Consider the following 17035-nt stretch of genomic DNA (forward strand, 5'->3'; position numbering starts at 1 on the left):
AAAGGCCATCCTTTAAATCACCAAACCTTGACTAGCGTTTGCAGACTTTCCGGGTCTCACTGATAAGTAGATGGTGTAAAACGTTTGGGGTCAGTAAGATTTTTTTCATGTTTTAGAAAAGTCTCTTATGTTAACCAAGGCTGCATTTATTTAATCAAAATACAGTAAAAACAGTAATATTGTGAAGTGTCACATGATCCTTCAGAAATCATTCTAACATGCTGATTTGCTGCTCAAGAAACATTTATTATAATTACCAATGTTGAAAACAGTTGCTGCATAATATTTGAATAGAAAGTTCAAAAGAACAGCATTTATTTGAAAAAAAGACATTTTATAACATTAGAAAACTTTTCTTCAATTTAATGCATCCTTGCTCAATAAAAGTACTAATTTTCTTCAAATATTTACTTAAAAAAATTCTTACTGACCCCAAGTGTTTGAATGGTAGTGTATACTGTATATATTCAAAATTGGCCTAGATTCAAGATTCCCAAAAAAGCGCACCACTTTCCCATGATTCCCAACCTTGTTAGAGGGGCCAGGTCGTGGACCTCTAGGGAGACCAACAGTGTTTTTTCCCAGTGCCACCTGCTGAGAAGGCAACATCCAGACCAAAAATCAAACAACAGAACTAGAATAAAAGAAAGTGTTTTACTAGTGTAAACTAGGGAAGTGCTAAGCTACTAGAATTACTTTTTTTTTTTTTTTGCATTTTAAAGGGATAGTTAACCAAAATGAAACTTCTGTTACCCTTATATCATCCCAAACCTATATGACTTAAATTAAATAAATGTTTTTTGTCTATACAATGGAATTCAGTGGGGTCCAATGTTGTTTTGGACCCCACTGACTTCATTGTATGGACAAAATCAGTTGAAACAGTCCTACAAATACTGTATAGTTAACTTAAAAGCTTTTTACTAATATTGTGTGTTCCAAAGACTGGTTTTGATTGACATGAGGGTGACATGATATTTATTTTTGGTTGAGCTAACCTTTAAGACCATGTGAAATGTTAAAAAACAGCATATGCAAAGGCCAAATCTAAAACTAGTCACTATCCAATTAGTCTGACGTTGATTAGTCAACTCACCCCTGAGCGAGAGCATACAGTACCTGAGTTGAGTCGGGGTGGGAGGAAGGGCCTGGGCCGTTTGAGTGAGACTCAGAGGCCCTTAAAGAGGAAGTTAAACCAGAATGGAAAGGAGAGTCACGCACACTTGAGCGAGATAGCAAACGCTGGCCCTCAAATGAAGAATGGGAAGTTTGAGAGGATGAAGAAAAAGGGAAGGGAGACTGCCCGTCTGAGAAATTAGTGATGATTGCCCAGATTTCATCATCAAGTTTGCGTACTTCATCAGCGGGGTGCTAGTGAGAATAAAGCAATGGATGGAACAGGAAATATAGTGACTTGAAGGGTTTGTACAGACAGACAGCAAATATCAGAATTAGTGTGTTTGCAACTCAATCCGTTCAGTCTGAACAACAAAAAACATGAAAAAGATTTTTTTTATTTTTTTTTATCAGATTTCAAACCACATTGGGATGTACTTTTTTTGGGCAACTTAGTTTCCAATTATGTCTAGAGCTACAGTTGTGCCCAAGTACACCCACTAGCGCTCACTTATTCCTCACATAGTGAACGAGTCAGTTATTTTGGACAAAGTATGTAATGAATATGTAAAATGCAAAGTTGTTCTTTGAGAAAATCTCTTGGGCTGATGCAACAGTACATCATTATTATAGCAACTAATTAACACTATACCATTTTTAATGTTTTTTGAAAGAAGTCTATTATGCTCTTCAAGGCTACATTTATTTATTTTATGATGTAATTTATTCCTGTTTTTAATGCTGAATTTTCAGCATTTATTACTCAAGTCTTCAGTGTCACATGATCCTTTAGAAATCATTCTAATATGCTGATTTGGTGCCTTGAACCAAGATACTGTACACTACTGAACAAATGAATGGAGCAAACAGGGCTCATCACTTGTAGATTAAAGTGTGAACGGTCAGTCCTATAGATCAGACCGGAAACACAAACCAGATTGGATGAATGTAAACGAAGCAAAGAGAGAACGGAGAGACAGATGTGCCAAAACTTTAACGAGTTGAGAGGAAAGAATGGGACATGCAGCCAAACAGATGATTAAATACATGCAGGGAAATGCTCAGGATGTCAGTATAAGAATCAGGATACCACGTATGCTCTCACTTGAAGGGTTCATTCTGTTTGAGTGGTGTTACCCATAAACAGCAAAACATTTTCAAAACTCAATTTGATTAATGGCATCTTTTTTCCTCAAATTTCTTTCCATCACTTAACATCGTGTCAGATATCTACAGGTGGAGTTAATACATGGAGGCATTCGTTTACTGAAAGTGTCAAGGATGTTTCTGTTGACCTTTGTTGATTCTACTGAAAGCTCAGCAAATCTGTCAGTTTTCCAACGTTTTCCAACGCTTTCAGTTTATTAAAAGCATTAATTGAAGGATTAATCGGAGTTCATACTTTCAGATTAAATTTAGTACATTATGTTACTAAAATATCCGTAAATATCCATAAGTTATGTGAAACGGGGGGTGCCACACTGTTAAAGTGACTATGGGATTCAGGTCAATGGTGAGATCTAACAATAAAAGTTGAATAATAGTTCTAATACCTCAACGGCTCTTTTGGACCTTGAGAGGTCTTTACACATATCGTTCATTAGATGCCATACAGCGACGTCCTTTCTCAGCTGTTCCTTTATCCACGAGGAGTCTCTCTAGTTTTGTGAACAAAGCAATCTCTAATCTCAATACAAAAGCTAAAATACTAGAGCTAAACTACAAAGAACTAGTTACTCTTCATGTAACATCTCTGTATGACAGTTAAAAGACTATACAACAGACAAAAAAAAACTAAACACCATTGACCACTTTCGTTTTTGAGTCATTTCTTTTAAGCTATGGTCACACTAAACTGAGCATGCAACATTTCTTCAGACACCGCAATGAACAGGCTATGATGGCATATCTCTTCTTCATTCAGAGCATTATAAATCCCCAAAAAGTGTGAGTGCAGTATAATGTGTTACTAGGTGTAAACTGGGCTTAAGTATTACAAAAAATTAAGTCAAAATGTATCTACCATAAAATCACATGCACTTCAAAACATGGTCAAGACAAAATAAAACCATAACACGAGTACAGAAGTCAAATATTCTGAAAAGATCAATGCACAGATGACCCAATCAAGCATCATTCTAATTCTAGAAACATGACAGGCCAAATCCAAACATCAGACACACACACTCATTAAACACGGTCACACGCTGAACCTGCAAGGATTACCTTGTGTGCTCGTCTAGGGCGAGCAGAGTTAGTCTTCTAAAAAAGCAAGTAGGTTCAGAAACACTTAATTCAGTGCATTACATCCAAAATAAATAAAAAGGTAAAAGACACATGAGACAAATTAAGCCTACCCAAACTCAATTTGTTGATACTAGTACCTACTAGCTATTGTGTACACTCCAACTTCTATAAAAGTGTTTCTAAGCTGCAGAAGAGCTGTCCTTAGTACATTTTAGAAGAAAAGGTCTTAGCAGCGTGCATTTGCAGAATGAATTCAGTATTCAAAGTGGGAGAAGATACTTCAAGAGAGCATGTAGGAAGACACAAAGACTTGTAAGAATGATGAAATACATAATGCTGCCAAACTCTACCTTGTCTTCTTGATAGGCTTTGGGTAACTGCCAGTAGTGGGGCTCCTGTCCAAGATAGTTAAAGTTAGTGTAGGAGAGTTGTGTTCTATCTGTGGACACCTCTACGGAGAAGCCATTGTCAATGCGGTTGGTGCGCTGGCGGTTTACAAGAGCAAAACCTTGGAAGTTTCCAGGGGAAAATACGGTGGAAACCTGGAGAAAAAAGGCAGAAAATGAATTTGCCCACACAAACTGATGAAAAGCACTGGTCTAACTCATCACATCTCTTACCACATCTCTATAGTGATTGGAGCTGGAGCACTGCTGGGTGACGCCCATGCAAAAGCAGGACAGACAGCCATCTTTGTTAGCAGGACTGAGGTGGAAGGTCCCTTGCTTGCAGGTGGAACATGTTGAACCCTCAACATTCATCTGAGTACAAACAAGTATGTTTTAAATTTAAGTTATCAATGTAATGCAAACATAAAAAAAAAAAAAATTATTACCTTGCAGCGACAGATTCCCGTTGCACTACATCCTTCGCTACCACTTTGGTCACAGAGGTAACAATCTATAAACAGATTTTGTTTTAAATCTTTATAATCTAAATTATAAAATTTGGTTAAAAAAAATTATGTAGGAGTCATCTTCAATTTATTCTTTTAATTTTAAGAATAATGGTTACAGAATATTATCTTTGCCAGTCTTACCACCATCAGTGCTGCCTGGCGTGCATCTTTGACCAAGTTGGGGATTGCCAGTATATCCAGGAGCACATCTGAGGAAAATCAGACAACACCTTGGAAAAACTGTTCTGAATGTCATGCAGTAAAAACAAAACCACATTTAGAATAAAAGAGACATGACAGGACCTGCCATGAAAATTAAGAGCGATTTATGACCTGTGAGTCACAGCTCTTTGAGAATATGATTAATGCATAGAGCTTCTTCAAACACTGTCTGGATATTTTTCAGACATACTAATAATCATGCTAACCTAAAGACGCTTTGATTTTGTATATAGATAATTGGTTCATGAAGAGAAAATTACCAAACAGGAAAATCCTGTTTAAAAACACATTAAAATGAATGCTAATGATGAGTTAAAATGAACATTTCATGTTTCGTTGATGAAGTGTTACTGGAGCTTTACCAATGTGGCTGTTGGGGTACATACAACAAAAAAAGGGTTGGAAAACAATGATTTAATCTACAAAAACATCAAGAGTTTAGCAAACAACCAACGTAGACACTTAACACGACATGAAATATCTGTGCATGTACAAGCAGTTATTGATTGCTAGATTCACATTTGTCTCACCACAAGGACAACAAAAGAGCAAACCCCTGACATAAGTATCTTTTAATGGCCACCACAAGAGCCACATTAGATCACATAACAGAGGATCCATTGCATAACACCCATAATTTCAAGTTTAGGAGATGTATAAATTAAAGCCAAGAATGCTGTCAACATCCAACAGATATTGAGTCCTTCTCTCTTTGAAAAACTACTTTGCTGAACAGAGAATGACTGAAATAAAAAAAGCCAAAGACAACCAGAAGGATTGAATCAAAGTGTTTAAGTGAGTAAAACCACCTTATCCCCAAGCCTGTGGAAACCGAGGAACTTGACAAAAAGTCTTACCTGATAACTCGAGGTTCCAAGGTTGTCCAGACTAATACACTAATGCTTAAATAAATCTTTCAAAATGTATACTGCTGAAAATACATCACTTTTGCCATATTTGGGCAAATTGAGGTTTTATGTTGATGGAGTTCACAAACTTTACAAGACAATAAGATATGAGTAGGCAGCAAGGATAAATGAAGATGAATGCATATAAAATTGTATAAAATACTTAACATAATGTCTGAGTCTAAGTACACAAAACAGTATAAACATTACAACCAAGATGGCACATCATAAAATAATTTTTAATGTCTGAAGCCATTTGTAGGTTGATTGGCCTGAGATAACAGCACTGGCTCAAACTGTAGTGTGAATTGGGAGGCGGGGCTAACTGTTTGGTTTGGCTGACCAATAGCAAAGGAGGGGAAACTTGATGAACATTATTTCTACAATTCTACTGAGAATAAAAAAAAATATTAAACTGAAGTACAACATACTTGGTTTACAAGAATTATGAAGATATGAGGCATTTCTGCATCACAGTGTGTATTCAAAACTCAAGCCCATTTATTTGAACAACAGCATTCAATAAGATTGCAAAACTCTAATGGGGGCTAAAAGAGAAAAAACAAAAAAACAGGATCAAATGTAATGTAAACTGGTGAAATGGTCCATATAATATTTAGTAACCGGGAATGATTTTGATAGGAATTGCCAGCCTTCCAAGAACAATATGAAGGTTCTCGTCTTGTTTTAGCCAGGGTCTTCTTAATGTTTTTTGTCCCCTGTTGTTTTTCATGAAGATGTCTAAAATATTGATGGATTTAGACAAGTTCCTCTGAGTTAGTCTTCTTGGAGTAGTCATTTGTACTTTGGGTTTAGGGGAATGTAATATCCTCTTGTCAGACGGTTGACTAGAAGTAGCTGCATAGGTAAACTCTTCAGGTTGGCTGGGCCTTAAGTCTGATGCACCTCTCGCTTCATAAGAAGGAACATTTAAATGATTTTGATTGGATGATCTAGTTTTGGAATGTCTTCCCTTTGTTTGGAGATTGTGAGAAGGTTTCTTGATGTCTGTTGCTTTTTTGGACGAACTTACTACCAAATGATTTCTTTGTGTTTTTACAGATTTAGATGATTTTTTTGAAGGAATATGGACTTGTTTTTGTGGTTTGCTCGATGACTTGGAAGATTTTGCTGATTCTTTTAATTGAGGGATTTTTGTATGAGATGGAGGAGGAATCTGAAATATAGTTGCAGATTCTTTTTCTCCTTGCACTCGAGTAGGCAAATGGGATAGTTGACTAGGTTTCCTTGTCAACGCAGTTCTCTGAGGCTCTGTAGATTTAGCAATTACTTTTGAACCACTTTTGTGGTGTATTTGAGAAGTTCCATTTTGTCTGTTGCTCCTTTCCCGTGAGATAAGAGAACCTTTATTTAGTGCCTTTCTTCTCTGTTGCCTTTCTTTGGAGGTAACTAAGGTTGAAAGCCTTTCATTCCTCGACGTCGTAAGGGAACGGTTGGCTATACCTTTGGGAACTGTTGCTCTTCTAGAAGATTTGCTATAATTTTTGTTGTCTGCCCTTGATGAGAAACTGGTTTCAATGTCTTTTCTTGTTGATATTGGTTGGATCCTTTTAGTTAAGAACTTTGCTTGCTTAGATGAACTTTCATTGATCTGGGAAAGTCTATCTTGTACAAATGTAGTTGTGGAAATGGTACGAGGAGTTGGTATGGTTTTGGGAATTACTGTTCTCCTCTGAAATCTGCTAGTAGACATATTAGTTATCCAAGCTGTAGTCAAGGCTGGAATCCGGGTGGTAGCAACCACAGCAGTTTCTCTACGATCCTGTGGTGGGCGTGCCATGTGGCGTGCTCGTTTCACTTTGTCAAGCTCTTGAGCTAGAGCAGTGAAGCCATCAATCAGTATCTCAATTTTGTGTTCTAGTTGACTTAGTCTTTTTTCAACGTCTGTGTATTTGTTGGACAGCTCATTGATTCTGTCTTTCCTGTCAGTTGGAGACAAAACTCTGGCTATTGTCTCCAGTTGAGAGCTAAAGTGACTCTGTTGCTTCCTCATGTTCTCGAGGCTGTCTTTCATGTCCAGAGTGTTGCTTTCAAGCATACTCAGGCGCTGGTTGAAACGATTTGTGTGCATCCTCAACAGCAGCTGGAAACTCTTCTGTCGAGCCTCAGGACTTGCCATGTAACGCGGGGCCCCATAAGTCCTATGGTGACTTAAACTACGTATGGTTGTTGACAGCAAAAATCTTGTACTTTCAAGCCCTGAAAAGTCATCATCTTCTCTACTATCAAGTTTTTTGTCAGCATTATGGTCAGTTGTATCCAGAACTTGCTTTTTCCCAGGGTTGAGGTAGAAAGCATCATCACATGCAGTGGGGAAGAAATCTTTCGAACCTTCAAGGTAGAAGTCTCCGCAGTTGGAAATGCTGAGAGCCATGATGAGACAGGGCACGTTGGTACCAAATTTTTTGAAAAATAGAAGCCATTTATTTTTGATCCCATACACCCAAAAGCTTTTGCACTCTGAACAGGTGACAGGAATCCACAATTCATATCATCAACTTGTTTATGCTTCAGTATGGGAAGCATAAACCACCCTAGAGACCCACTAATATCTAGAAGAAGAGTTTGAAATAAGAAAAAGTTGCTCAAAATGTAGCAAGAGCTTTACAAAGAAGCACTGAAGCAAAAAAAAGGATGCATCTCCTTTTTAAAGTGATATATGCTACTAATTGCTTCAACACCTTACTCTCACAGTAAAGAAGTGACATTTTTATAACTTGAAAACACTGCAGACTTCAGACAAACGTACATGGATTTTTCAAGCACCACAGCTTATCAACTTATAAGCTCCTCCAAAAAAAAAAGTCACTTCAGACTATGACACATTGGTATGGGTGGCACTGATTCAAGGCTTGCTTCTCCCATACCAACAGACAAATGCCATTCAATCACAAATGGTTGAAGAGATAATGGAAAGCAACAAACACATGCTTTCTGGCAATAGATAAAGGGATACCGATCACCTCCATCACCAGTTTGGCCAGCCCAGCATTACTAGCATACTTAATGGGAGGTGTACCCTCTCATTAGACCAAAGAAACTTACCTTTCACACCGTCTTCCAGTATAACCAGCAGGACATTCACATATGGGCTGTGCATCTGAGTCCAAGAAACAAGATGAAGGCCTTCGGTAGAAGAAGAGTATTAGATTAAATTAATAATTATGAATCATGGGTTATGTCTGAAGGGTAACCACTTTATATGAATAAAATATCTTTGATACAGTTAATAGAAAAAGGCAAACTCACTGGTTACTGGAGTGTCCTAGACAAGGACAGGGTCTACATGCCTGTGGATCACGAGTCTTTGGATTTCCATAGAATCCAGGTAGGCAATTTTCACAACGGCGCCCAATTGTGTTATGCAGGCAATTCTAAAACAAAAAGGAAAAGGGTGATGAAACACTCCAGACTAAGCATGGGTCGACTAGTTAGGATGACTAGATTATGTATTTTTTTTATATATATTTCTGTAATTTAGATTTTTTTTGTCAATTAATAAGGAAGACTAATTTATGATTTTTTTTATGTACATTTTTGGGTTTTGATTTTATTCATTATAGTCGACTAGCAGATCACTCATCCAATGACCGACTAATAAATTATTGAGATTGACTAGTTTATGGAGGTTTTTTTAAAACAATTTCGATGTTTCAATTTTATCCGTGATAGTCGAACAGTCATCCGACAACTAATTAATTACTGAGAATGACAAGATTTTCGAGTTATTTTTGAAAATATAATTTTAGCTTTGATTTTATTTTATTTTTCCACAGTGGTCAACTAGTCAACCATTCATCCAATAACCAAATAGACTATTAGTTAGGTTGACTGGTTTCTGTAGATTTGTTTTTGAATACATTTTTTGGTTTTGATTTTATTTATGATAGTTAACTAGTCATTGAGTTTTATTAGTTTATGGAGTTTATGTTTCTTTTATATAACATATATCCTTTCTTTGATAACATGTTTCACATTTGGTTGACTAGTTGACCTGTCATCCATTGACCTGAGTGCAACTGTGGTCAAGTGAACCCAAATCCAACCTAGTTTATAAGGCTTCCAGTTACAACTGATTAGTCAGCTAAGGCAACTGATTTTTATTTTATTTATTTTTTTACACAAATCTTCATAATTCATCCAAGAGCATCATTGCTGAAAGGGAAAGGTTAACTCACCAGGCAATCTCCAGTCTCTGAGTCACAGCCGCTGGCATGCCCATTGCAGTCACACTTCTCACAGGTGCCAAGATAAAGTCCAGGTGTGCGGGTGTAGCCCGTATCACAGTCCTGCAAACAATGGGTGAGTCAGAGGTGAATGGGTTCATAGGTGTCTATGCTGAAGCTATGAATCTATGGCACAGAGCTTTAGAGCTAAAATGTTCCATAAGTTGCTAAGAGCTTCCCTTCAGAGATCAAGAGAAATAATAAAGGGCTGTTATTACCTTGACAGGTAATAGTTCAGAACCTCTGCCAGGGGGGAGGTTTTTGCATTAACTTAGGCAGGCACAAGTTCACAAAGACTGAATGTTACTATTTAAAGTCATAATATACCTGGCAAGAAGGTCCTGCGTATCCTTGAGGGCAGGCGCACTCCTCCACCTCCAAAGCCCTCTCGTTTCCTGTTGAGTGGGGCACTGCAATGTCCATTTGGATATTGGAGATACTAAAGAGAGGACAAATAGAGATAAAACACTATATCCTGTTCACAAAATCAGTTAAGCGACAGATAGGAGCCTAATAAGATAATGTGATGCCATCCAGTATATAAAAAAGGACATCAAAAGTCAATGTATAAGAAATGAGCAAATAAAAAAAGCAAAATGACCTGCTCTCAGCCATATTGTCTGCATAAGTGGCTCTGATCATAAAGACGCTGATTTCTGCCAGAGCCATCAGCAAGTGCTCTCTTGTACAAGGCTGTCCATCCGCCCGTGTCCATGCAGACTGTGAGAATTACAGGCAATGAGAATTCATACTGGACTATATATATATATAGATAGATGGATAGATATATAGATAGATATAGATAGAGATAGATAGATAGATAGATAGATAGATAGATAGATAGATAGATAGATAGATAGATAGATAGATAGATAGATAGATAGATAGATAGATAGATAGATAGATAGATAGATAGATAGATAGATAGATAGATAGATAGATGGATAGATAGATATAGAGATAGATAGATAGATAGAGAGAGAGAGAGAGACAGAGAGAGAGAGAGACAGACAGAGAGAGAGAGAGAGAGAGAGAGAGAGAGAGAGAGAGAGAGAGAGAGAGAGAGAGAGAGAGAGAGAGAGAGAGAGAGAGAGAGAGAGAGAGAGAGAGATAGATAGATAGATAAATGCAAAATATGTAATTTGTATTTATAAAGTCATTAATATAAAAAATATGCTCTTTAGCAAACACCCAATAAAGAGAAGTAAAAAATCATATAAATGTACACACATATATAACACACCTCTCTAAATGGCACAGTGATGGTGGTTGGTACTCTAGGGAGTGGTTTGGTCTGAGAATAATGCTCCAGGAAGATGCCGTTGCCTTGGAGAACCACATCTGGTTTTCGATCAATCACTAGCGAGCGAGCCTGCGGCTCATAACGCAGCCTATACTGCAGCTCTCCACCATATGCTGTGACCTTTGCACAGGAAAGAAAAACATGTTTTGAACAATGACGTGCTATTTTACTTGACAAAGGTCAAAGTCTAAACATGGCATCATATCGCATGCGATGTTCTCACCTTGTCCCCTCTGAAATTCTGAGGCAGGACCCAGTAATAGATATCTTTAGGGATACTGGTGAAGGATCGGTAGACCACCTCTGCACTGGCTCTCTGGGTGATACCCTCAGAGATGGTCCTAGTGTTGGCTGCATTGGAAAGGGTGAAGAGCTGGCCGTTGACACCACCTCGCACCTTCAGATTAACCAATAAATATAAATATAAATATATAAATATTACAGTTCTTTAAAACACCTTTAAAACAGCCAGTTTAAATCACTTATGAATATTTAACTATGACAAGATTAGAGGATGTGGTTACCTGATCTCTGGTCCAGGTTGAACTGGCACACTGTTTAGTCACTCCCATACAAAAACACTGCATGCAACCTTCAGGATTATCAGCCCCCAAATGAAAAGTGCCAATCTTACACTCGTCGCAAAGAGCACCAACCACATTAGCCTGCAGTACAGAAGATCAAGCAGTGTTTGAACATTCTGACATTTCTATTCTACAAAAATCACATGGTTATAAACTATCATTCAAAAGTTTGGGGCTCAGCAAAGCAGCATTAAATGTATCAAAAGTGACAGTAATGACATTTATAATTTTTATTTAAGACTTCCATTTAAAAAAAATGCTGTTCTTTTGAACTTTCTATTCATCAAAGCATTCTGATAAAAAAAAATATCAAGGTTTCCACACAAACATTAAGGAGCTGTTTTTAACATTGATAATAATAAGAAATGTTTCTTAAACACCAAATCAGCATATTAGAATGATTTGTGAAGGATCATGTGATAGTTGGAGTATCAAGGATCTGGAGTAATGATGCTGAAAATTCAGCTTTACCATCACAGGAGTAAATTACATTTTTAAATATATTAAAATAGCAAAACAGTTGTTGTAAATTGTAATAATATTATTTCACAATATGATATGCTTACTGTATTTTTGATCAAATAAATGCAGCCTTGGTGAGCATAAGAGACTTTTCAAACTTCTGAACTATGGTGAATAAAAAGAGGAAAACTGTAATGCAATTTATTACCAATACCTTGCAATAGCATGGTTTGCTGATGGGATTGATAGTTCCTCTGTTATCGCACTTGGAAATGGCTGAACAGGGATAAGAACACCATATGGTTGACAATTACACCTGGAATGCTTTGAACATCCTGGTCACAAACAGCTGGCGTTCCAGCATTCAGTGCACAGAGTGTTAATCATTATCTAAAGTTTGCTTGACCTTCAGGGTAAAATGAGGCACAAATTCAATTTAAGAAAATAAATAGCTTAAGGCAAGCAATTAAATCTTACCACTAATATTAAACTCATAAATAATTAATTTTACTGCCACAATTGTAAACAAAAATTAAGGGAAAATGCTTACGGCTAGCAGCAGGGACACATTTGCCGTTGGGCTGCAGAGGTTGACCAACATATCCTGGAGCACATCTGTGGAGAAAAAACAAAACACAGATGATAAAATATTATACATGCACCCAGCACCACAAAACGTAGTATGAGGACAACATATATATAGAAAAGTACTGCTCCCTTACTTCTCACAACGTCGCCCTGTGTAACCGGGTCTGCAGGCGTCACATGTTGCCTGTTTGTCATGGTCCAGGAAGCAAGTATCAGAAAACCTTTGAACACACCAACAAGTTGTTTTGTCATAAAAATAATAATAATGATAATTATTATTATTATATTTATATATACACAAGTTTGATATCTTTACCGTCGAGACGTCTCTGTGTATGGACAAGGACAGGGTTTGCAGTCATCATATCGTCCTCGACTTGGGTCACCAAAGTAGCCTGGCTTGCATTTGTCACACTGAGGTCCTTCTGTGTTATGCTGACAACTCTATCACATGACATTTCCACTTTAGTGTGTGGCGTACAGTAATCTACTAATTCATGCATTTGTTATTTCAATATTTATCAATATTTATGAACACAAAAACACCTATCCTTACCAGGCAGTGTCCACTAATAGGGTCACAGGCACTGGCATGCCCATTGCAGTTGCAGCCAGCACAGATGCCCAGGTAGGGTCCAAGGACCCGCTCGAATCCAGGGGAGCATGTCTCACAAGATAGGCCTGAATACCCGGCAGGACATCTATGTGGGATCAACAATTTGCAAAGATTAACACTTTCACACAGACTGGGCTCAACAATAAGGATTGCCCGTTGGCCCGGGGCCAGCATGAAAGATGCTCGGGACAAGTGACGGAATTGTCACTTGTCCAATCGAGCCAGTCCTTCATTGTCACGAATATACCAAATTACAAACAGAAAGAAAATATTTAGAGGTTTTAACCAAAAACATGAGGCATAATCAGTTTTACTCATGGGAACGTAGGACTGCAAGAGGTGATTCGAGAGGAGCTTTATATTTTCTGACAGGCCTGTAATCCTATCTGTTGATTTAAAGGCACACTAACCTGCACTCCTCAACGTCTCTTGGGTTCCCCTGCAAGCTGAACTCCTTGGTGGTGGTATCCATGCTGATGTCACTCAGCCCGACACTGGCCATGCGGTTGTCATAAATGGTGCGAATGTGGATGCTCTCCAGATTGGCCAAGGTCATCATGAGGTCATCACGAGTTACTGCTCGTCCTGAGGAGTGCTGCCAGTTTTCCTGAGACACACAGATACAGAGAGGTGAACTACCTAACACAAACAAGCAATACAACTGCAAAAACATTTTAAAAATAACATATTATTTTTGAGAAATAATATTTGAGAAATCACTTGTTTATGTAATAACTTTTTTTTGTTATATGGTATTAATATAATTTTATATGTCAGTCTTACACAAGTATTGTATTAGTGTAGAGCTAAAAATACTGGGAATTCATTATATTTTTGGGAAATAACCTTATTTGAGCACATTCCTTAAAATATGTCCCTTTTTAAGAGAGAGGGAGAAAATAGTAAAGCAAAAAATTTCACTGAAAATAATTCAAAAACATTTAAAAATAACAAAAAATATAATAAAAATTATATACACCGTTCAAAAGTTCAATAAGATATTTATTTTGATCTTTTTTTAGCAAGACATTAATTTGAACAAAAGTGAGATTAAAAACATGTATAATATTACAAAAAAAGTATATTTCATAAATGCTTCTATTCACCAAAGAATCGTGAAAAAGTGCTTCATGGATTCCACACAAATATTAGGCAGCACCACTGTTTTCCATATTGATAATAAGAAGAAATGTTTCTAGAGCACCAACTCAGCATATTAGGCTGATTTCTGAAGTATCATGCACTGAAGACTGGAGTAAAGATGCTGAAAATTCAGCTTTGCCATCATAGGAATAAATTACAGTTTTAAAATGTATTAAAATATAAAAAAGATAATTAAAATTGTAATAAAATTTGACTGTTTTTACTGTATTTTTGATCAAATAAATAAAGTCTTGGTTAACATAAGAGATGTCTTTAAAAAAAAAAAAACTCTGAACGGGAGCGTGTATATATTTAATAAAAATGTATTTTATACACATTTAAGCATTTCACATATGCGGCTCACCTCTGTAAACTTGACCTCTCTGTTGTTGATTGTGTCAGGAAAAGTGGGGTTGCCTCGACGGTAAATCAATTTCTGCCCGTTGCCACTCAGCACAACATCAGGTTTCTCCTTTGGTTCTGATCCACCTCGCTGCAGTGAATAACTCACCTTAAACTTCAGATAACCTCCATACGAGTCAACCTGTAAAGGCACAGTGTCCAAAATACAAAGATGCTGAGGAGTTTCTTTGCACATTTTACACATCTTTTACACCCAAGACAATTTAAGAGACTACAAGTAGCTTAGGTATTTGAAATCTAAATATTTATAGCGAAAGTGAAAGGACAGACAGCAAATTATATGGAGAATATTAAAGGAATGGGAATGGAAAAATCAGAGATATCGACTGATGATTATGTTTTATTGGCGTCTTTTCTAGATTTGCTCAGGAGAGTATTGTGGAGGAGAGATAAACCTTGTTGCCAAGGAACTGGCGAGGAAGAGACCAATAGGAGTCTTGATCGAGGAAACGGCGAGACAGATCCACTAGCTGGAACTCCTCACTATCTGGATAGATCAACATCTGAGTGGAGGAGAGAGGTGGTGTAGTGCCAGGACGACTAGGAAATGACACATTGACTCCTGTGGATGAAAAGAGAGATAGAAAGGCAGTGAACCATATTTTAATCCCACTATACTATTTGTTACTTTAACCCTATAAAGACAGCTGCATATTTGCTATATAAATTTCTAAGCCCCTAAGCATATAAAATATATATAAATGTATATATAAAAAGCCTGCGCCAAATTACATATTTTTGTTCAGTTTGGGCCTCTGAATAAAAATTATGTATTTTTTCCTCCTCGAGTGTAAACTTTATATTCTCCTATATTATAATATGGGCCAAAAAGCCTGATGTACACAAAAAAAAATAATCTGTTTTAAGACGGATCTATAAACAGTTCCATTAAAAAAAAAAAAAAAAAATCCAGACTATTATTTCATATGTCAGGCTTTACAGGGTGAATAAAAATGAGCATGTGTGTTACACATAAAATCCCCCCCCCCCCAAAAAAAATTTACGCATCCACTTCAATTACATTCTCCAATTGTAAAACCACAAACAAACGCAAAAAAGCTAGATTTTAATCATCTGACTACCTTTGAAGTCCTCCTCCTCTGTGAAGCGCAGTCCGATTTGGTTACGGTAGCGACCGGTGCTCTGACAGTTCTTTGTGATTCCAAAACAGAAGCATGGCATGCAGTGACTGCCCACGCTAAAGTGTCCATCGCGGCAATTACCTGCTAACACGTACAGAGAGGATGACACAACTGGACAAGTACAACATGGAAGACAAAGGATGGAAGACCACCACCGTCAGGATTGAGAAGCCTCACAGTCATGCAACATGCAGCCAAATAACAGCAGGATAACCTGTGTCTCACAAATGAAAGGATGAAATGACATGTCTCATCAGAAAAGAAAGAATTAGACGAGAGCAAACATAATACACAGTTATTCAAAGATGTTTACAATGCACCATATGGGCCTGGTGCATTACCTGGGTTTGGTCTCTGAGAGAGGCTGAGGACCCCATCAGGAATGGCAAACACTAGGCCTTTAGCATTGATGGCCTCACAGGTGTACGCCCCCTGGTCACCTTCCTTCACATCACGGATGGTAAGCGTTCCTCGCCCATTCTCATTGGTCATTGTGATCCTGTCAATAGAATAATGTTTCAATTAGGGCTGTCTCAAGACCCCTGCATTCAGTTCCATTCCACTTTGCTCTGTCCAACTGTTTTTGAATGAAAGAATGTGTCCAATGTAAATGGTTCCTTATGTATTCCAAATTTAATGTCAATAATATGCTTAATATTTAATCACTAATCACTAAATGAGCACATTCTATTAGCCGTCCAGGTTTAAATTCTTGCATATTCATGCTCATGACTCCTACTCCGATTATAACTTATTTTAAAGGATTTTAATAAAGTTTTATATATAATTTTTTTTATGTAAAACTCATTAGTGTTTTTTTATGTATTATTCAAATGTTACAATTTTTTTTTATGTAATTAGTTGGGATTTTGTTAATTAAGGTAATACTCTTGCAAAACTGTGGCAAATGGGTCTGCTATCTGTAGACTTGTTAGTCCGTTTAGAAAAATGAAAAAATAAAAGTCTGATTGAATAAACCTACTAGCCTCGAAACGATCATACAAAAGGAGAGCACATGCTGAGGAGTAAATTAAATACGGCTCTCTTTGTACATATTAATAATGTCTAATCATTTTTAAGACAAATAATAATTTAAAGTAGCAGCATCAAAAGAATATTTTGAATATAGACAGCTC

General features: G+C 37.1%; 1 protein-coding gene across 1 annotated transcript in view; it reads right to left on the reverse strand.

Moving 5' to 3' along the window:
• Positions 1–17035, reverse strand: part of hspg2 (heparan sulfate proteoglycan 2) — a 111900-nt gene that overhangs the window by 38144 nt on the left and 56721 nt on the right. Inside the window, 25 exon segments of the mRNA XM_081387286.1 lie at positions 529–594; positions 1120–1371; positions 3343–3378; positions 3714–3905; positions 3984–4124; positions 4199–4263; positions 4403–4470; positions 8458–8538; positions 8662–8786; positions 9591–9701; positions 9966–10077; positions 10240–10358; positions 10882–11061; positions 11165–11338; positions 11466–11606; positions 12202–12263; positions 12538–12602; positions 12710–12796; positions 12892–13019; positions 13132–13276; positions 13602–13798; positions 14699–14878; positions 15153–15319; positions 15840–15980; positions 16241–16398. Of these exon segments, the coding sequence (XP_081243412.1) occupies positions 529–594; positions 1120–1371; positions 3343–3378; positions 3714–3905; positions 3984–4124; positions 4199–4263; positions 4403–4470; positions 8458–8538; positions 8662–8786; positions 9591–9701; positions 9966–10077; positions 10240–10358; positions 10882–11061; positions 11165–11338; positions 11466–11606; positions 12202–12263; positions 12538–12602; positions 12710–12796; positions 12892–13019; positions 13132–13276; positions 13602–13798; positions 14699–14878; positions 15153–15319; positions 15840–15980; positions 16241–16398 (3193 nt within the window).

The sequence above is a fragment of the Scardinius erythrophthalmus genome (genome assembly GCF_964197995.2).
Source record: "Scardinius erythrophthalmus genome assembly, chromosome: 15".
Lineage (NCBI taxonomy): Eukaryota > Metazoa > Chordata > Actinopteri > Cypriniformes > Leuciscidae > Scardinius > Scardinius erythrophthalmus.